The sequence below is a fragment of the Mirounga leonina genome, unplaced genomic scaffold, assembly GCF_011800145.1.
Source record: "Mirounga leonina isolate KUSES-001 unplaced genomic scaffold, KU_Mleo_1.0 Mir_173, whole genome shotgun sequence".
NCBI classification, from domain to species: domain Eukaryota; kingdom Metazoa; phylum Chordata; class Mammalia; order Carnivora; family Phocidae; genus Mirounga; species Mirounga leonina.
In genome coordinates, this window is record NW_023270447.1 from 69,569,100 (window position 1) to 69,592,156 (window position 23,057).

The 23,057-nt window shown below is 38.7% G+C and overlaps 1 protein-coding gene across 6 annotated transcripts in view; it reads right to left on the minus strand.

The window, feature by feature from the left end:
* S100PBP (S100P binding protein) overlaps positions 1-23,047 on the minus strand; it is a 34,559-nt gene extending 11,512 nt beyond the window's left edge. For 2 of the 6 annotated variants that reach the window (XM_035019188.1, XM_035019192.1), the window contains exons 1-5: positions 22,973-23,047; positions 17,377-17,489; positions 15,850-16,661; positions 15,126-15,214; positions 13,122-13,225 (exon numbers count right to left, since the gene is read on the minus strand). In XM_035019188.1, the coding sequence (XP_034875079.1) occupies positions 13,122-13,225; positions 15,126-15,214; positions 15,850-16,659 (1,003 nt within the window). In that variant the 5' untranslated portion in view covers positions 16,660-16,661; positions 17,377-17,489; positions 22,973-23,047. Of the gene's footprint in view, positions 1-9,907; positions 9,936-13,121; positions 13,226-15,125; positions 15,215-15,849; positions 16,662-17,376; positions 17,490-19,986; positions 20,360-22,972 lie in introns of those variants that run through there. The other 4 variants (XR_004681737.1, XM_035019191.1, XM_035019189.1 and 1 more) reach the window with 4 other exon arrangements.
* Between the last annotated feature and the right edge of the window lie 10 nt (positions 23,048-23,057).

The window sequence follows — 23,057 nt, forward strand, 5'->3', positions numbered from 1 at the left end:
TGATCTCAGCTGAAATCACAGGTCGCACATTTATCCAACTGAGCCACCCAGGTGCCCCAAAACATCCACTTTAGAACACAAAGATATGAACAGATTAAAAAAAAAGGTATCATGCACACAGTAGTGAAAAGGAGGCTTAACGACTGCCTTCGGCTCAGGTCATGATCCTGGAGTCCCGGGATCGAGTCCCGCATCGGGCTCCCTGCTCGACAGGGAGTCTGCTTCTCCCTCTCCCACTCCCCGTTTGTGTTCCCTCTCTCGCTGTGTCTTTCTCTGTCAAATAAATAAATAAAATCTTTAAAAAAAAAAAAAAAAGGAGGCTTAATGGCTACATAAATATGAAACAAAGTAGACTTCTAAACAGAGTATTACTAAGAATGTTAATACTGAATGTTACTAAGATTAAAAAAATGTTCATAATGATAAAAGGGGTCAATTTATCAAGAGGATATAATATTCCTAAAAGTGTATGCCTCCAATACCAGAGTTTCAAAATACAAGAGGCAAAAACGGACAGAAGTGAAAGGAGAAACAGGAAAATCCACAATTAGAGTGGAGATATGAACACTCCTCTTTTAGTTAGAAAATCTGTAAGGATATAGAATTGAACACCACCAGCATCCTACAAAACCTCACTGAAATGTATAGAACACTCCACCAACATCAGAATATACACTTTCAAGTGCACATAGAACATTCACCAAACAGACCATATGCTGGTCTATAAAAATAAGTCTCAGTATATTTAAAAGAATTGAACACATACCGAAAATATTCTCTGACCACAACAGAATTAAGCTAAAAATAATAGGAAGATAGATGAAAACTCTCAAATATTTGGAAATTAAGTAACACATTTCTTTTTTTTTTTTAAGATTTTATTTATTTGACAGAGAGAGACACAGCAAGAGAGGAAACACAAGCAGGGGGAGTGGGAGAGGGAGAAGCAGACCTCCCGCTGAGCAGGGAACCTGGATGTGGGGTGGGGCTCGATCCCAGTGGGCGCCTCTAAGTAACACACTTCTAAATAACCCATAAGTCAAAGAAGTAATCACAAGGGAAACAGAAATTGCTTTGAGCCAAATGAAAATAAAAATATATCAAAATCTGTGGGATGCACCTAAGCAGCACTTAAAGGAAAACCTGTGGCTTTAAATGCTTACAGAAGGGGCGCCTGGGTGGCTCAGTCATTTAAGTGTCTGCCTTTGGTTCAGGTCATGATCCCAGAGTCCTGGGACTGAGCCCTGCATGGGGGGGGAGGATCCCCACTCAGCAGGGAGTCTGCTTCTTCTCTGCCCTTCCCCATTCATGCTCTCTCTCTCAAAATAAAATCTTAAAAAAAAAAATGCTTACAGAAAATAGAAAGATCTCAGATCAGTAATCTAACCTTCCACATTAAAAAGCTAGAAGACGGGGCGCCTGGGTGGCTCAGTCATTAGGCGTCTGCCTTCGCCTCGGGTCGGGGTCCCAGGGTCCTAGGATGGAGTTCCACATTGGGCTCCCTGCTCAGCGGGAGGCCTGCTTCTCCCTCTCCCACTCCCCCTGCTTGTGTTCCCTCTCTCACTATGTCTCTCTCTGTCAAATAAATAAAATCTTAAAAAAAAAAAAAAAAAAAAGCTAGAAGAGCAAATTAAACCCAAAGTAAGTAGAAGAAAAGCAACAACAAAGTGGAGAAAAAAATAAAAATGTAATAGTCAAAAACAATACAGAAATATGAAACTAAAAATTTGCTTTGGGGGCAAAAAAATCAGTAAAACTGATAAAACTTTAACTAGATTGTCCACGAAAAAAAGACAAATTACCAATATTAGAAATGAAACGGTAACCATCACTACAGATCCTACAGTAATTAAAGAAATAATAAAGGAACATCATGAATAATTTTATGCCAATAAAATAATAAACTTAGATAAAAATGGGCAAATTCCTATAAGACACAAATTATCGATATGGATGCAAAGATAAAGAAATTCTGAAAAAAACCTCCAGGGTTAGATGGCTTCACTGATAAATTCTATCAAACATTTAAAGGAATAAATACCAATCCTACATAAACTGAAACACTTCCCTACTTATTTTATGGAGCCAGTACTACTATGATACTTAGAGGACAACACAAGAAAAACGAAAAACCAAAACTCCTTATAAACAAGATGTAAAAACTCTTAAAAATATTAGCAAACTTAATTAAGGATAATTCAGTAAGGCCAGTGAGTTTATCCTAGGAATGCAAGTTAGCCTAAGAGTCAAAAATCAATAAATGTAATACACCACATTACAGAATAAGTCAAAATACCATATGACCTTCTAAATAAATGCAGAAAATTCAACTGACAAAATTCACCACTCATTCATGATAAAAACTCTCACCAAACTACCAAAAGAAGGGGAACTTCTTCAAACCTGATAAAGGGTATCAATGATAAACCTACAGCTAATATACTTAATGTACTAGAGGTCCTAGCCAGTGCAGCAAGGCAAAAAAAAGAAACAAAGGCCTATAGATTGGAAAGGAAGAAATAAACTGTCCGTATTTGGAGATACCATGTTAACACAGAAAACCCTATGGGATTTATCAAAAAGTTACCAAAAGTATCAAAACCACAATGGGATATCACCTCACACCAGTCAGAATGGCTAGTATCAAAACAACAAAAAATAACAACTGTTGGTGAGGATGTGGAGAAAAGGGAACCTTTGTGGACTATTGCTGGGAATGTAAACCGGTGCAACCACTATGGAAAACAGTATTGGAGGTTCCTCAAAAAATTAAAAATAGACATACCATATGATCCAGTAATTCCACTCCTGGGTATTTACCCAAAGAAAGCAAAAACATTAAGTTGAAAATATATATGCACCCCTATGCTTATTGCAACATTATTTACAATAGCCAAGATATGGAAGCAACCTAACTGTCTATAATAGATGAATGAATAAATACACACACACACACACACAAGAATATTAGTCGGCCATAAAGAAGAATGAGATCTTATCATTTGCAACAATATGGATGGGCCTAGGTGGTATAACGTTAGAGAAATAAGTCAGACAGAGGACAAATATGAGTTCACTTATATGTGGAACCGAAAAAACAAAACAAATGAACAAAAAAACAAGAAAGACTCAAACACACTCTTAAACAGAGAGGACAAACTTGTGGTTGCCAACAGGAAGGTGGGTGGGGGAATGGGTGAAATAGATAAAGGAAATTAAGAGGTACAAACTTCCAGTTATAAAATAAGCAAGTCATGGAGATGAAAAATACAGCATACAGAATATTGTAATATTTTAATAATATTGTATGGTGACTATACTTATGGTGGTGACCATTTATTAAATTATAAAAAAGCACTGAGATACTGATGAATTTAACCAAATACGTGCAAGATCTGTACAATAAAAACTACAAGATGTTACTGACAGAAATTAACAAGGCCATAAATAAATGGAGAAATATATCCTGTTCACAGATTAGAAGGCTCAAGTATTGTTATGATGTCAGTTCTCCCCAAACTGATCTATTATAGATTCAACACAATCCCAATGAAATACCCAACAGGTGTTTTTGAACAAACTGACAAGCTGAAGTTAATTTTTTTTTAAAGTTATAGAAATCCAAATAATTTCAAGACTTGCTGTAAGTTATAGTAATCAAGACAGTATAATATTGGCGTAAGAACAGACATGTATATCAGTGGAACAGAATAGAGAATTCAGAAATCCATGGAAAGGATCATCTTTTCAACAAATGGTGCTAGAATAACTACATATGCATATATAAAAAAGAACCTAAGCCTTTGCAATACAAAACTCACAATAAATAGTATGATCACTTTGGAAAAGTTATACAAACACTCTATGACTCAGCAATTCCACTCTAATTATTTACCTTGGAGAAATGAAAATACACATCTATACAAAAACCCATATATGAATGTTCATAGACGCTTTATTCATAACAGCCAAAGACTAGAAGCACAGATGTCTTTCAACAAGTGACTAAACTACAGTATATTAATACAAGGAAAAATTCAGCAGTAAACTACAGAACTACTATATACACACAACAACAAAGGTAAATATGTAAAAATTACTCCAAGTAAAATAAGCCAAACACAAAAGGACACATATTTCATGACTCAATTTATATGAAACTCTAGAAAAGACAAATCTAATTAGAGTGACCAAAAAGAAATCAGTGCTTTCCCAGTGCAGGAGCTGGGCAGGGACAGAATGACTGAGATGGAGCACAAGGGAAATTTGGGGGATAGTAGGAATGTTCTATCAATCTTGATTGTTGTGATGATTTCACAGGTGCATAAATTTGTCAAAGCTCAGCAAAATGTACCCTTAAAATGGGTACATTTTATTGCATGTAAAGTATACCTCAGTAAAGTTGATTTTAAAAAAAGGGCAAGGCATAAACAGAGACTGCATGAATATATCTCTCTAGTTCCTAACATCCCTTACTAAATTAGAAAAGAAAGGTCTCAAAACGGTCTTAGCAACCATATAAAGAAACTAGAAAAAGAGCAAATGAAACACAAAGTAAGCAGAAAAAAGGACATAATAAATATCAGAATGGAAATTAATGAATAGAAAATAGAAAAATAGAGAAAAATCAGTAAAACAAAAGCTGGTTTTTTTTTTTTAAAGAAAGTACTACATCATAGTGTTCATAAACTTTTCGCTAGACTGATTAGAAGAGAGAAAACACAAATTACTGATACCAAGAATGGGAAAGATAACCATCACTAGAGAATACTATATAAAAGGCAGGGGCCTGGGTGGCTCACTCGGTTAATCATCTGACTCTTGATTTCTGCTCAGGTCATGATCCTGGGGTTGTGAGATCGAGCTCCCCCACCCTCCATTGGGCTCTGTGCTCAGAGCAAAGTCTACCTGGGATTCTCTCTCTCCCTTTCCCCCTCTCCCTAACTGCATCCTGGTTCTCTCTAAATAAATAAATAAAAATCTTTAAAATAAATAAACAAACATAAATAAATAAGGAAAAGGCTAATAAGGGAATGTTATTAATTTCATGTTAATAAATTTAACAACTTAGATGAAATGGTCAAATTCCTTGAAAGACTACAAAGGTTACCCAAAAAGAAGTACCAATTCTTCTATACAAACTCTTCCAGAAAATTTGAAGAGGTAGAAATACTTCCCAATTCATTCTGTGAGGCCAACATTACTCTGACACCAAGACCAGATCAAGAAATTACAAGTATAGACCAATATCCCTTATTAAGGCAGATGCAAAAATGCATAATAAAATTTTAGCGAATCAACCCAATGCTATTACTTTACAAGGATAATACTTTAAGAACCAAGTGCAGAATGAATTAAGACCAGAAATGCAAGACTGGCTTAACACTGGAAAATCAAATAGTATAATTCTCTAATTAATGGACTTTAAAAAACACAACACTATGATCATCTCAACAGATGCAGATAAACTATTTGACAAAATCCAGTATCCACTTCTAATAACACTCTCAAGAGTGTAAAGTTGATAATGGGTATCTAAGAGATACAGCTAACATTATAGTTAACATAATAGTGAAAGACTAAATGTTTTCCTCCTAAGATCAGCAACAAGTTACCTGTATTACTTGTATTAAACATTGTACTGGAGTTCTAGCCAGTGCAATATGGCAAAAAAATTAAATAAAAGGCATCCAAATCGGAAAGGAACAAGTAAAAATGTGTTTATTTGCTGATGATCATAGATACAGAAACTGATGCGATCTACAAAAAAGGTACCAAAACTAACAAGTGAATTTATTAGCAAGGCTGCAGAATATAAGATCAATGTACAAAAATCACCTGAATTTCTATATACTGGCAACAAACAATCCTTTGTAAGGATGGGATCATCTGGAATTCATACACTGCTAGTGAGAATATAAAATAGTATAACCACTTTGGAAAAGTTTGGTGGTTTGGGTTTTTTTTAAAGATTTATTTATCTGAGAGACAGAAAGACAGCCAGAGAGAGAGCAAGCATGAGTTGGGGGAGGGGCAGAGGGAGAAAATCTCAAGCACTCCCAGATGAGCACAGAGCCCAACTCGGGACTCAATCTCATGACCCTGAGATCGTGACCTGAGCCGAAATCAAGAGTCGGATGCTTAACCAACTTAGCCACCTAGGTGCCCCAGGTTTGGTAGTTTCTTAAAAAATTAAACATACACCTACCATATGGCCCAGTCATTTTACCCCTAGATTTTTACTCAAGAAAAATGAAAGCATATCCATACAAAGATTTGTACATGAATAGTCATAACAGCTTTATTGGTAATAGCCAAAATTTGGAAACAACCCAAATGTCCATCAACAGGTGAATGGATAAACAAATTGCGGTATATTTCTATAATGGAATACTGCTCAGCAATGAAAAGGAATAAACTATCAACAAAATGATGAATTTCAAAATAATTTTGCTTTGAGAAAAGCTAGTATATATACTGTATGATTCCATTTACATAAAATTCTAGAAATTACAAACTATAGTGACAGCAGATCAGTGGTTGCCTGGGAATTGAAGGGGGCAAGGAAAGGCAGGAAGGAGGAATTACAAAGAGGCACAAAGAAACTTTGTGGTGTGGTATATTTATCTTAATTGCAGTGAGTTTCATGGGTGTAAAGAAATGTCAAAACTCAACAAGTTGTATACGTTAAATTTGTGTTTACTGTATTTGAATTATTACTCAAAAAAGAAGAAAATCGGGGCACCTGGGTGGCTCAGTCGGTTAAGCGACTGCCTTTGGCTCAGGTCATGATCCCAGGGTCCTGGGATTGAGTCCCGCATCGGGCTCCTTGCTCGGCGGGAAGCCCGCTTCTCCCTCCTCCTGCTCTTGCACGCTCTCTCTCTCTCCCTCTCTCTTTCCCTCTCAAATAAATAAATAAAATCTTTAAACAAACAAACAAAAAAAAATCTGGAGATAAGCAATTAGTTCATAAAATAAGAACAACATAATATGCAAAGGGAACAGAACAGGAAAAAAAAAACTTAGAAATCATAAATGTGAATATGAAAGTAAAGAAGCCAATAAGAAAATGTCCCCGCAAGTGGACTAATTTGCATAAAATAATGGATAAAGAGAAGGCTAAGAACTTCCAGAGAGAAAAAAGCAGGTTACATTAAAAGGAATAAAAATTAAATTAATAACAGACTTCTTCACAAGAACATTAGATGTATGCCTTCAAAATTCTGAGGAAAAATGACTTTTAATTTAGAATTCTATACCAAACTACCAATCAAGTATGAGGATAAGGATGTTTTCAGATATGGAAGGGCCACCCAAATTTATCCATCATTTTCTTAGAAATTCTCAAAGAATGTGCTCCACTAAAATAGATCAAAAGGAAGAAATGGGGATCCAGAACAGGATTCAATCCAGGAAGGCAGCAAAGGGAAACACCAGGATGATAGCTCTGCAGCAAGGCTACAGAACAAGCAGTATAGATTGGAGCAGAACACAAGGCTCTAGAAAGGTCTCCAGAAAAAAATTTTAAAGGAATTGATAGATTACTGGGTATGTCTGGGCATTTGGGGGGGAGGGGGCACGACACAGACACACAGACAACATAGATAAGGATGTAAGTTACATTTGTAAAAAAAAATTAAGGATAAATTAATTTATAGTTTAAAAAAACAAGTGTGGTAATTAACTACTTCAGAAAAACAGATTCGAGAAAATGAAACCATAGTATACTATCTGACTTCGCAGTGAGCAATATTTGCATAGCTATAATACCGATGGATATGGATATAACAACCATTTAGGGCAACTACCACCAGAAAACAGAAAATAACAAGCGTTGGTGGGGATGTAGAGAAACTGGAACCCTTATACACTGTCAGTGGGATTGTAAAATAGTACAACCACTGTGTCAAACAGGAGGGAGTTTCCTCAAAAAATTCAAAGTAGAACTACATATGATCTAACAATGCTTCTGGGTACATATCCAAAAGAACTGAAAGCAGGGTCTTGAGGAGATAGGTATCTCTAGCAGATGCGCACCCATGTTCAAAGCATTATCATTCACAACAGCCAAGAGGTAGAAGCAACTCAAATGTCCACTGAAGGATAAATGGATAAACTGTGGTATATACATATAATGGGATATTATTCAGCCATAAAAAGGAAGGAAATTTGGCACATGCTACAACACAGATGAACCTTGAGGACATTATGCTAAATGAAATAAGCCAGTCATAAAAAGTACTGTTTGATTCCACTTATATGAGGTATCTATTTAGGCAAATTCACAGAAACAGAAAGTAGCATGGTGTTTACCAGGGACTACAGGGAAGGGAAAAAGGCTAGTCGTTTTTTAATGGTATGTATAGAGTTTGAGACTTGCAAGATAAAAAAAGTTAATGTGAATAAATTTAACACTACTGAACTGCACACTTAAAAATGGTTTAATTGGTGAATTTTATGTTATTTTGCTTACCACAATTTTAAAAAAAAGATTAATAGAGTCATGTCAGTAGACACAGGAGCCCACTTGAAGGAAGGAGTTCCCATTGGTCAAATTTGAGACAAACAGAGCATCAAAAAAAAGTAATGACTATTATCAACTATAACACATTAATTTTTAAAAATCTATGAGGTAAGGGGCGCCTGGGTGGCTCAGTTGGTTAAGCAACTGCCTTCGGCTCAGGTCATGATCCTGGAGTCCCTGGATCGAGTCCCGCATCGGGCTCCCTGCTCGGCAGGGAGTCTGCTTCTCCCTCTGACCCTCCTCCCTCTCATGCTCTCTGTCTCTCAAAAAAAACAAAACAAAACAAACAAACAAACAAACAAAAAAATCTATAAGGTAATAGTGATACTAAAAAAAATCTTCATAGAAGAATGGTAGGTAATCATTGTAAAAGAAATTATATATTTAGAAAATGAACACTTTCTATACAACTCTCTGTATAGTAGCCGATTTAGGTAAGGATCATCAATGAATATTCAAATAATTAAGAACTGCTGTGGAACAAGATATTCAAATGATACTGAAGCAATACCCCACAGATGACTTACTAATTACAAAGGGGAAAATGTGCCTTATAATGGAAAGATGTGGCAGTTAACACTTCATTTTTTTTTTTTTTTAAGACTTTAGTTATTTGACAGAGAGCGAGCGAGGGAGAGAGCACAAGCAGGGGGAGCGGCAGGCAGAGGGAGAGGAAGAAGCAGGCTCCAAGTTGAGCAGGGAGCTCGACACAGGGCTGGATCCCAGGACCCTAGGGTCATGACTTGACCCAAAGATAGATGCTTAACTGACTGAGCCACCCAGGCGCCCCATGGCAGTTAACACTTTAACAAAGTAATCAAACTTAGCATCACTATTAGAACACCCTGTCATTAGGTGATGCCCCCTAATCTGATACAGGATAAATAGACAACAGTACCTATAAATTATACCAGCCAAAAATGCTTACTCTAAATCTAATCCCTCCTCTAGATCCAACTTCCAGTTTACGGGAAATACAGGGGGATAGAGGAACAAGTTAAACGACACCACAAGGAAACAATCAGACACAATTCAGAATGTGAGACAATCTACAAAACAAGTGACCTAGATTAAGAGAGACTAAGAAGACAATAATTAAACACGTGAACCTTGATTAGATCCTGTTTGAACAATTTACAAGAAGACATTTTTGGGACAACTGGGGAAACTGGAATATAAACTAGATATTAAATGATTTTTAAAAATTATAAATATATATTTCAAAAATAAATAAATAAAAAATGTTTAACCTCACTAATTATTAAAACAAAATATGTTAAAATTTACCTATCAAACTGGTGACAAAAAAATTAATACAATTTTTGGGGGCAGGACAATCTGGTAACATGTAACAGAGGTTTTTAAAATATTTATATACTTTACCCAGCAATTCCACTTCTAGGTATTCATCCTATAGAAATAAGAGTTGTACATAAATATTTATTGACCAGAATGTTCACTGCAGCATTACTAATGAAAATGGGCACAACCTAATTATCCAAGACGGAATAATAAATTATATAATACTTTGTAATCATTAAAAATCTTGAGATATTTAACATGAAAAGGTCCTTAGAATACATTAAGTATTTGGACGGTAATAGCTATTTTTTGTGATCCCAGAGGGCAGAACTAGAAACTATCACTGGAAACTACAGGGAAGCAGAGTTTGGCTCAATGTAAAGAATAACTTTTCTAAGAATTAGAATTTTTTAAGCAATGAATGGCCTGCTTCATGATTTAATGAGTTTTGTATTATTAGAATTCTAAGCAAAGGCTGAATGGTCACTTGGCAAAGAGATATATACTGATACATTAAGAAAATCTTAATGATCCTTTTCTACTCTAGAACTTATAATTCCATATAAAGTTTTCCATGAGCTGCAATGTCAGGAAGAAGTTGCTGGTATTTCTTTCTAAATGTTATTAGAGACTCATGTGGCATTAAACTAAAAAGAGATTATTTAGTTGAAGGATGATTTACATTATCATATTCTGTACCAAAAACATACACATTATTGATAAAGTGAAAGATGATTAACCCAATGGAGAGGATTCAAACTGAATTGGCAGGAACTACATTTAAATCCACTCATTTTAATTTCTCTGTATCTAATAAAGAACTTGAACAGTTATACTTTTCCAAGGTGACTGAGCACTACACATATCAAAAAGGACAGGAGGCACTATATGCTTCCTCTGTTTGCTTCTGGTTGCTCTTTACTTCATATATAAATAGAGGAGCAATGAAATATGACCCCCCCACTCTCCTCTGCAATTTAGTATATAATCTTTAAACTCTGGATGCACGAATAGCAGGCAGTGGGAAGGAACACAAGAACATGGTAGCACACTGGGTTCCTAGAAAGCAGAAGCCTGTGGACACCAGAGGCCTGTGAAATTTTTAGAATAATTGGTGATGTTCACAGTTCTTAGATGTCAAAAAGGAATCCCCTAAAAGATGCACTTTAAAAAAAATAAGTAACTTTTTACTATGGATATTTTTTCAAATAGACACAAAGTAGAAAATAACATACTGAACCCACACATAACTATCGTTCAGCTTCATTCATCAACATTTTGTTAAAGTTGTTTCCTCTAATTTTCCAGGGTTTTGGCTTTTTTTTTCAAGATCTGAAAACAAACACCTGACATCATACTATTTTACCTATAAAAACCAGTGTGAAAGGACACCCTTTCTTGTGAATAATACCAAGTGTTCAATAAATGTCGGCAGCTATGGCTGGGTACTGTTCTATGCATTACAGTTGTACTTAAATTTTCACATATGCTAAGCCTCATTATTACACCCATTTTGCAAATGAGAAAACTGAGTTTTTATTGGCTCAAGGTCAAAAAGCCAGTAAGCAGTGGAGCTAGGGTATGAACCCAGAAGTTAACTTTAGACTAGACTTTACTTTCCCAACCACTAAAGTATGCTGTCTTTCCTCTATATGCATTATTCTAGTTGTTCCTCATGGGATACAGATTACTATGGTAAAGTAGGAGAGAGACTGCTGAATGGGAGAGAGACTGGAAAAGATGCTACAAACATGAGCAGCTGCTCACTGCTTTTCTTAGGAAATTTTCTTTTCTAAATGCCCCAAATGAGAAAGGAAAATATAATTGGATATCATCAGTCTGAATTGCCTAGGACATAAAAGAAGGTCACTTCACAGAGGGAAAAGCAATGTTCAAGTCTCTTCCACAGAGGTTAAATATATACAAACTTCTTTTAATCTGCCCCTCCAATCAATGACCCGGGTGAAGGGGGTCCAGGCCAGTGGGAGAGGAATGTCTCTAGTTCCACCAGCCAGACCTTTAAAACAGTTCAAACAAAGAGAGCTCACAAGCAGAGAGCTGAGCAATCATTACAAGTAGCATTTGAATGCTTAATGAAAGCTGTGACTAAAAAATAAAAGGACCTGGAATAAAAAATTCTTCTGGCCAATGTAGTTCTAAAACTACTAAATAATTAAAGATTCATAAATAAAGGGGAGTCTCCTCTGAATCTTCGGCGAAAAGTTCCCCTAAAACTCTTCCTAGTGATTTATGACAGATCTTCGAGTAACAGAATTATCTTCCCCATGGAGCCTACCTAGAGCATCCTCTTTCCCCATCTTCCACTGTCCCCAAACGCAAACAAAAGTGCTTCTTCCTTGCTCCTAGTGCACTTTATACACAATTCTATTAGAATTATATCTCTACTGATTAGAGGTATTCCAATCAATAATGTGGTATAATTATCTTTTCCTTCTCTGATCTATCAATTCCTAGAGAGCCAGGACCCTACTTTGATCCTCTTTACATTTCCAATCCCTAATCTTCAAACCTACCACCACTGAAAGTAGTTGAGAAAGGTTTGCTAAATGAACAAAGAAGCTGAAGATGATGGAATATGGAGCAATCTTCATGAGAAAGAATCCTTTTATCAGTACCTCTCTAATCTCGGCACCTTCATTATAGCCCACAAGTTCCCCTCCCTTTAGGAGCTTTCCGATCAGCTACTAGTCCAGGATGAATAATAACATAGACAATAATCTCTTGAGGCCTGGAGAAAGAATCCTGTCATTTTGGTTTGTAAGAGCTTTTAGTGAACCAGGGAGAACTCAGCTTGAAGAATCTGGAAGGTAGTCAAAACCTTTTAAGAGCTTTTATTCAAATGTCAAGATGCAGAATGGTATTTGAAATACTTGCTTTTTACATTTAAATCCTAAAGGAAACAAGGAAAAGAAATAATTCTAAATAAAAAACTAACAATTACTAAGCAGCCCCTGGTCATCCACTTCTATTTTTCAAACAAAAAATTCCCTATCTAAAAAACTACAGGTCTGGTTTCAGCCCTCATCCATAGCGGAGGCACTCTTCATGTACTGGTATGAGTCTCCTTGGATCACCCTCTAATACTGGTTAGCCAAACCACTTAAGATCTTATTTGGTTAGACAATCCCTTCAAGTAAAAATCTTTGGGTAAGAAAGTTATCTCTCTCATCAATTTAAGAAAACTCAAAATAATCTCCCAGTTTAATCTGTATTACACTGGAAAAAAAAAATCCCATCACATCTTTTACATGCCATTCTTTGGCTACCATGTTACCTTGGTTAGTGTCCTTCGGGTGTTCTATATGAGCAATGACTTCCTTGAGATAACTTTCCTTCTGCTTTTCTAGATCTGATTGTGAAAACGTCGGAACATTAGTCCTTGAACAAAGCAAACCAGAAGGAGGAAAAACAGTTCATTAGAACCATGAGTATAGTGCTTTGTAGAGAGAAGTCATATATTGCTGATCAGTTAAAATTACTAACTTGCAGAGGCAAAATACTCTTTAAGATCCAGTGACAGAAGACAGTATTAGTAAAAAGCTGAAATCAAGTATGAAGGTAAGAAAAAAAGGAAGATGAGAAATAGATATAAACTCCTGTTAACAGGGCATAAGAAAGTGAAGATTACCTAGTCCCTAGAGAAAGAAAGCACTCGTTGAGTAATTCAAGGTTAATCAGGACATAGCTAACTTGATAGAGAGCCACAGAAAAACTGAATTAGATAAAGACCAAAAAGAACCAGCTGGGGGCACCTGGGTGGCTCAGTTGGTTAAGCAACTGCCTTCAGCTCAGGTCATGATCCTGGAGTCCCTGGATCGAGCCCTGCATCGGGCTCCCTGCTCAGCGGGGAGTCTGCTTCTCCCTCTGACCCTCCTCCCTCTCATGCTCTCTGTCTCTCATTCTCTCTCTCTCAAATAAATAAATAAAATCTTAAAAAAAAAAAAAAAAAAAGAACCAGCTGGATGTGGCAATTAGAATACTGGTGACCTTGGCAAGAACAATGTCTGGCCCTTGCTCATCCTGACTGCACTGATAACTGTGGAGTCAGTGGATGAGAATATTGAGATAGTAAGTACATAACTGCCCCAAGTAGCCTGACTTGGCTCCTTGGTATAATTTCCACTTTAAGTAAGTCACAAAGTTTCCCTCAATTATGCAAACAAAACAAAACAAAAAAAACAAAAAACTGGGGTTAGGGACAGTAGTCAAAGGGGACGTTAGCCTTATTTTTAATTTATTTAAAAAAATGTAAAGCAGTGGGGCGCCTAGGTGGCTCAGTCAGTTAAGCGTCTGCCTTTGGGCTGGGTTATGATCCCAGGGTCCTGGGATGGAGCCCTGCATTGGGCTCCCTGCTCAGCGGTGAGTCTGCTTCTCCCTCTCCCTCTGCCTGTCGCTCCCCCTGCTTGTGCGCTGCTCTCCCTCTCTCTCTCTCTGTCAAATAAATAAATAAAATCTTAAAAAAATAAAAATAAATAAAAAATTTTAAGCAGGGGCACCTGGGTGTCTCAGTCGTTAAGCATCTGCCTTCAGCTCAGGTCATGATCCCAGGGTCCTGGGATCAAGCCCCACATTGGGCTCCCTGCTCAGTGGGAAGCCTGCTTCTCCCTCTCCCACTCCCCCCTGCTTGTGTTCCCTCTCTCGCTGTGTCTCTCTGTCAAATAAATAAATAAAATCAAAAAAAATTTAATATCTGTATAATCAAAAAAAATTTTTTTAATCTCATTGTAAGGAAGCCAATCTGACTCAACCTAAAAAATAGCTTTGCTAATTGAGAAGGCCCATGTAGACACTGCCATCTCCTGGCAACAAGAGAATAGATTGAAAAGGTGACCCAAATCCACAACCTCCACTATAATTTTTCCCCAAGGACAGTTGCATTCAAGTTGGGAGAGATGACAAAAGGATTTTCTACATAATTGTATTTTAATATTTGTGTTAAAATTATTCTAACCTCCTGTCCTGTGACCAGGCTTCCTGATGCACAGGAAAAGAAATCTTACATTTATACAGTGCTTTCACTAATATGTCTTTTTTACTCCCAAAATAACCTTGTGAGGCAGCAGAAAAGGCATCATTAGCCTCATTTGTTGACAAATAAACTGAAGTCACAGATCATTTGACTTGCCCAAGGTCACAGAGCTACATGTTAGTGGTCCCAGAACTTAAAAGTATGCCTACACCTGGTACATGGTTTTACTCCACACTAAGGGGTAACTGAGGAGGGGAAGAAAGAAATTGAAGAGAACAAACAGAAACCAGAATATTATCATACTGTTACCTTGTTTTGGCTTGCAGAACAGGAATGACTTTGCCTAGTCTTCTCTCATTGACTTTCAGCTTCCCCGAATCCTTGTCAAGAACATCCTGCTTTCGTTCAGAGCAGAAGGAAAGATAATTATAAGGAAAAAGCTGAAAACACTATTGATGGACATATTCTTTTATTCTTAATAAAGGCTACAGAGGCATATTTCTAAACCCTCCTGTGTACCAGGCACTATGACAGATACTTTAAATGAGATAGTGACTGTAATTTTAAGGAAAAGGAAGAAATCCTAAGTGGCATGCCCATTTGATAGACAGGGAATCAGGCTCAAAGAGGTTAGGAAAATTGCCCAAGATTTTTCAGCTCTTCAGTGGCTGATCAGGTGCTGTATCTCATTTAGCGTGGCAACCAAAGATTGAGACTTAAGCTGAAACCCAAAGAAGGGAAAAATAATAGTAAAATCATCATTATCTTAGTAATTATTCAATAAGTAGTAATTTAATATTATATACCAGTTACTATAAATACATTATTTCATTAATCCTTACTATACTGTGAGGTATTATTTAGTACAATTTATAGATAAGAAATATGAGGAAACAGAGAGGCTAAAGAATTTTACCAAGGTCACAGTTCTAGTCAGGATTCAACTCCCAATTTGTTTGATGAATACAAAGCTCTGCTATACAGCTTGTGAATGAAAATAATTTTTCTCTTTACATTGAAAAAATATACTTACTTTGTTTGATGAACTGGAAACAACCGGAAACCTCACTTCACAATTTGATTTATTTGATCCATTTTTCCAGGAAGACCCCGTATTCGGAGTCTCTGAATGGTCCAAGATCTGAGAGAACACAGGTGTAGTTTTCTTACCGTCAGATATATTTTTATCAGACACAGTTTGTTCAAAGTCATTGTCTGAAGGAGAAGAGAGTGGGGGCACATCCCAAGCAGAATTACTGGGACTGATCCCTTTAGACTCAGTGCAGAGTTTGCTCTCATCTGGGCTAAGACCATCTTTTCTCATCTCTTCCCCAAGGGAGGAGGGTTTTTCAGTATCTTTGGATGAATCAGTCTTGTCCTTATCAAGCACAGCATCACAAACTGTTGGATCAAACGGTGTAACTGTTATTTTTATAGGATTCTTTTCTAGTGCAGAGTGTCTGTTTAATGGTTTAGTAGGAGTTGGTCCATGACCAACTGATGTACTTAATTGAGGTAGTTTCAAGAGGCCAGGGGTCTCAGCTACTGGTCCCAAGCTATACAATGAATTTTTCTCTTGGGAAGTATCAAATAGAATTTGACTCCCTTTCCCTCCCTTCTCAACACGCCTGCTATCATCTTTAAGGTCATCATCCTTCAAGAGCTCCTGAATATCTTCCTCTGTGAAACTAAAATGGCCATCATCTTCTTCTCCCTCAGACAGATCCAGCAAGGAGTCATCCAATCCATCCTCATCCAAGGAACCCCAAGAAAATGGGGCATTGTCTTTAGGCAAGAGAGAAGTTCCAGAAGACTGTTCAGAGGGCACAAGTGAGCACGTCATATCTGGAAAAATAAGAGGCAATTTCACTGAGGAACAGGAATTACCCCTATATCAACTTCTATCTGTTCTACAGTGGTGGTGTCCTGATATTTCGAATTCTTTGCACTGTGACTTGCAACATGAGAAATAATTTTAAGATATTTACCCTTACCAGGATCATGGAAATATACATTAGAACAGTGACATATTTTCTTCCTAACAAAATAGTGAAAATTAGGATGCCATAATATCTAAGTTGATAAGGATATAGGAAATAAGCATCCTCACACACTATCAGTATAAAAGAGTGTAAGTCAGCACAATATTTTGTGGAGAGTAATTTGCAATACCATTTGACCCCACAATTTCAATTCTGTGAATTTTTCCTGCAGCAGTACCTATACAAATGCACATGGATACATTTGTAAGGATGTTCAAAGCAGCATTATTCAAAAGCGCCAAATATTGGAGACAACCTAAATGTCCATCACCAGAATTGCTCAGTGAAATCATGGTACATCCATACTATGGAATACTTTACAACTATTTAAAACATAATGAAGTAGATCAATATATACTACCATGGATTAATATCCACAACATACAAATAAAACAAATATATATTATGTAAAATGTTTGGATTCTCACGGTTTATACTTTAAAAAAAACAAATGTACAACTTCTAAAATTTAAAAAAAAAAAAAAACACTTTAAGAATATAAGAATTGTCTTCCATACTGTGTGGAGCTGCTGGTGTGATCTCTTTGCCACGAGACCAAATGGAAAAAGGTTTCAGCTCCCGCTAGCTGTTCCTTTCAGGAGACTTGTCAAAATGATTGACTCCCACCTTCCTGCAGGCACAAAGAAAATTAGAGGATCTTCTCATCACTTTCAACTCTGCTAATTACAAAGTCAACTGTATTATGCTTTAAGGTGCTCCACCTATTAATTTTGATCTTGATTTTTTTTTAAATACCAGAAAGTTGGATTTTGAGTCAAGAACATCAAAGAAAAACCTTTAGAGGAAAAATTATGCAACTAAGGAACTAGTTTTGTTCCTCCCAACAATTTTGTACTTTCTTAAGAATATCATTTGCTCCAGTAAGATGAATACTGGCTCGGGAGTACTGAGACCTTGCTTGTAGTCCTGGTTCTGTCACTAACCAGCTGTAGTAATTTGGGTGAGCCACTTAACCATTTGGACTTGTTTCCTCATTTATAAAAAATGGGGACAGGATGGAGAAGAGGGACGAGGCAATGTCTTAAGATTCCACCAAGATTTACAAGTTAATCATGACCACACATGCCGAAGTCTCATTTTCAATTTATATATAAATGCAAAGAACAGGGGCGCCTGGGTGGCTCAGTCGTTAAGCGTCTGCCTTCGGCCCAGGTCATGATCCCGGGGTCCTGGGATCGAGTCCCACATCGGGCTCCCTGCTCCGCGGGAAGCCTGCTTCTCCCTCTCCCACTCCCCCTGCTTGTATTCCCTCTCTCGCTGTGTCTCTCTGTCAAATAAATAAAATCTTAAAAAAAAAAAAAATGCAAAAAACAGATCCAGAAAAATATAAACACAAAACTGATGACTGTTATAACCTATGAGGGGACAAAGAGACATCAAGGGGAGACTTCAGTGTCATTCTACTTTTCTACTTGAATATTTGTAAATTACTTATATAATTAAAACCTAGCTTTTAAACAGTGATGGACCTAATCTAAATTATTTTCTAGGTGGGAAAGGTGATAAAAAAAACTTCTATTTCATATATCATTTCAACATCTGAGAAGCTATAAGAAATGCTTAAACACTAAACTCAGTAATTTGGAAAATTCCTTATTAGCCTTCTGTGAATTTCCCCACACCCTGCTTTCCCTCCACTTCCTGAATTTTAGCTTTAGCTCATGCATTCTTTCAGAAAACATTTTCTGAGCTAATATCATCACACAGCACTGAGCAAGATAACTGGTTTCTATAGGACTTCTTAAAAAATAAAGACATGGTTTCCATCCTTAAAGAATGTATAATCCGGGGCGCCTGGGTGGCTCAGTTGGTTGAGCGACTGCCTTCGGCTCAGGTCATGATCCCAGGGTCCTGGGATCGAGTCCCACATCGGGCTCCCTGCTCCTTGGGAGCCTGCTTCTCTCTCTCTGTCTCTCATGGATAAGTAAATAAAAATCTAAAAAAAAAAAAAAGAATGTATAATCCGGACACCTGGGTGGTTCAGTCAGTTTAGTGTCCAACTCTTGATCTCAGCTCAGGCCTTGAGCTCACGGTTGCTGAGTTTGAGCCCCACACTGGGCTCCCAGGACCCTGGGATCATGACCTGAGCTGCAAGGCAGCCGCTTAGCTAACTGAGCCACCCAGGCACCCCTTAATGGGATTATTTTGAAGCAAATCCCAGGCATCACATCATTTCATCTGTAAATAACAAGGATTCCTTACCATAAAATATATGGTTTGGGTAACCAATTATTTTATAAATTATTTTTAAAGATTAAAAAAAATCAGTATCCAGTAAGTCCACACAAGGCAACTGGTCGATATGTTTTGTATTTTAATCTATATATTCCCCGTCTTTTTTTTCCCTTGCAATCTGTTAGAGAAACAATACCATATAGTGTATGGATACATATATCATTAAATTATAAAAACTTGCATGGGAATAGGAAGCACAAAATTCAAGACAGTGGTTACCTCTGGTAGTGGAGAGGGAAGAGAAATGGCAAGGGGACATGAGTACCTTCAATTCTATCTATAATGTTTATTTCTTTAAAAAAATGAACAAAAAAGACCTATAAAAAATATGGCAAGGGGGGGCCTGGTTGGCTCAGTCAAGAGCCTATGACTCTTGATCTTGGGAGTTGTGAGTTTGAGCCCCACATCAGGCACATAGAAATTACTTTAAAAATATATACGTGGCAGGGTGCCTGGGTGGCTCAGTAGGTTAAGGAACCGACCCTTGATAGCAGCTCAGGTCTCGGTCTCAGGGTTGTGACTTCAAGCCCGTGTTGGGGCTTAAAAAAATAAAGGGCAACATAATGAGACAGGGAAACCATTTTAGAAAGATTCCATTTCTGCTATTTTTCTGCTAAGTCCCGTTTACTCATCTTCTATATTTTGCATCTGAGTAAAACAAAGAAGCTATGTTGCCACTCCAAGGGGAGATAAGAAAGTTAATCATTCTCTGAGTTCCATCCTAGGCCTTAAACACCTGATAACATATAAGAACCAGATCCCAAACATGTTCCCAGACATTAGCTTAAAACAAACCTTGGCTGACACTGGCATCGATATCCCCTACCTTCAGTGATTTATGGAATAACACCTATTGTTCACCTTACACTCACCTTTGATCGGAGGCTTCCCTGGGTTCCTGAAGGCACATGTACCCTGGACCCCTTTCCACTATAAACCCATAACCTCAAGTGACAGAGCGACTTACTTTTCATTTTCGGAGTGTCCCAGACACTCCATCTGCTATACTCTATCACACTATTCAATGAACTCTGCTCTCGCTTCCTCCTGGCTCCCATTTGATTCCTATTCTGCACAAAGCCAAGAACCCTGGTTGGCTGGTATCTGAGAGACCCCCTCTGAGTACTCGGATTCAGCCTGCCTACATCGATAAAATAAAGCTGAATGGCGTGATAATGGTATCATTATGTTACTTCCTATACATTTTATATGCTTAGAATATTTAATAATAAAATTATTTTTAGGGGCGCCTGGGTGGCTCAGTTGTTAAGCGTCTGCCGTCGGCTCAGGTCATGATCCCAGGGTCCTGGGATTGAGCCCCCGCATTGGGCTCCCTGCTTGGTGGGAGGCCTGCTTCTCCCTCTCCCACTCCCCCTGCTTGTGTTCCTGCTCTATCTCTCTGTCAAATAAATAAATAAAATCTTTAAAATATAGTTTTAAATTAAGAAGTCAGTAGAGAAAGACAATGATTACATTCTGTAGTTTCAAATGTCCTCTCCTATACAACAGGGACCATCACAGTAGCTACCTCATAGTGTTGTTGCCAAAATTAAATGAGACCGTGAACTAAAGCACTTCAAGTACTACAAGCACAATGGAAAAGCTAAGTAGTGGCTACAGTTTCTATTTCATCCCACCATCATCACCTCCCTGACCCCTAAAGAGGTCTTAATGAAGCACAGGAATGGTAGGAAAGAATGTTAATCTAGTTGAGAACTTCCCCTAGGTCCTTGCTTGTTAGAAATTATCTAGTATACTCTAATTTCTTTCAGTTTAACCGAGCATTCAACCATATTGCCACTGAATTAATTAAAGACCAGGCTGTGTGGACATCTGAAATATCGGGCAAATCCCTTGAATTAATAGTTATTGAAGTAACAGAAGAGGGACTGACCTAAATTCAGAGACCTCACAAGTCACTTAAAAGTCTCTGAACCTCAATTCAGATGAGAACACTCATCTGAAAAATGGGGGATACAATTACATGCCGTTATCTTCAAATACAGATTATCATGAGGATCAAATGAGGGGATGTTTATGAAAGCACTCTAAACCTAAAAGCCCTATACTAATTAAAGTTGATATTTAATGAATTTGCAAAAGGGGGGAAATCTCAGATAAAATTAAGGTCTAAAGTGAATTTCCACAAGACAGCCTTAGCGCCTGTCTGCCATTCTACCATTAACTGCCTTTCTTGGCACTTGTTTTGTAACTTCCACCTAAAATGAGGATCTCTTTATTTTTAAGGGAAGAATATTTTTCTCATCTCCCAAGTCTATCTCTTAATTCCTCTGCTCCCCATCCCTCCTGTGACCCTATTCTGTCCTTCCACATCTCTCTCACCTGTCCACCCCCTTCTTCACACTTCAGTTTACCACCCCCTTGCTCTGTTCTCTAACCACCTAGCTGCAACCTCAGGAACTGGTTCCCTTTCTATTTTTATCGTACCTAAGAAAACCTATTGCCTTAGAGCACAAAGCCTTTATTTTATTCAGGCCACTAAAACTGCAACACCAGACACAACCCTATATCCCTCTTTCAAGGTTCTAAAACCAAGACCATTACCAAGCTAGATCTGATAGGTATGGCCAAGGGCAAAGATTATTTCCAAGGGACAGGCCTTTGATTTCCAACCTTCCCCAATAGGCAATACATGTGCAGCACACAGCACAAAAGGCACTCACTAGGCTTTATCACTCCGTAAAATGGGCATAACACTTAAAATCAAAGTGAACTGAAATAATCTGTAAGAATTCTGCAACTTCCTTTGAAGTAAATGGAAATACTGTAGGACTCAAAAACAACCTAGGGCTGGAAATTTCTGCTTTAGGTTAACATTCCACTAGATACGGATTCCAGGATTCTCATTCCACAGGGTCATAGAAACTAAGTATTACTAAGCTACAGCAACAGGTTTCTTTTTAAAAAGAAAATGTTTTAATTTAGACAGGATAGCTAAAGCTTGCAGCCTCTAACAAATCCACAAGAAACTGGAGATCAGCAGGTAGGCAATCCAATCACTTCTTTCCCCTCTCTGGGGCCCACCCTGCGGTGCCAGCTGCCTTCCCTCCCTCCCAGGAAGGAACTGGTGACACCTCCAGTCCCGAGAGCCAGGAAGAAGGGTGACCCATGTCCACCCTTCGTAGGAGACTGCTTGGGCTGCCCCCTGCTCTCCCCCAGAAATGCGACGGCCTCAGCACTGCATCACCCTCGGGGCCGGACCTTCGCACTTCCCTCCTCCCTCCTCCGAAAACATCGAGAATTCCCGCCACCCCGCGGAAGGCGGGAGAAGCGCGGGCTGGCTCCCCGCCCCTCCCCCCGCAGGGGCCAAACCGACCCCTCAACAGGCCTGCGAGATGCACCACTCACCCGGAGGGTAGCCACACACACCCACACCTCGGTGGGACCGAGGCCCCGCCAGCCCAAGGGGTGGGTCATCCTCTCCCTCCCCCACCCTCAGGGCGCGGCGGGAAAATCTTCTCCCTAGCAACAGTTCCCCCCAAGTGGGGCAAGGGAAGCGGCACCCCCAACCTACCCAACACACCCATCCTCCCCCACCCCCACCGGGCAGGGAGACTGACAGCGCTCCCCGCCTCGCAGGTGACCCGACGGCCTCCCTCTTCCTCAGCAGGGTGAGGGGCATCTACCGCCCGCCGACGTGGAGGTGGGGCGCAGGGACACTCCCCCTCCCGCCGCCATCACCTCAGGAACGACAACCAGCCCTCTCCCAGCAGGGCGAGGGCCTCCCAACCCTTCAACGGGGTGGACGGGCATGTATGGCCCCCTGGAGAAGCAACAGGCGCCCCCATCCCCCTCCCAGCCGGGAACGCAATCCCCCTCGTCCCTCCCGCTCTTCACCTCCGGAAGCGGGGCCGAAGCCTGGGCGAAAGACTGCGCCTCACTCCGCCCCCTGCGCCATTTTATCGCCCCCTCCCCGACCTCC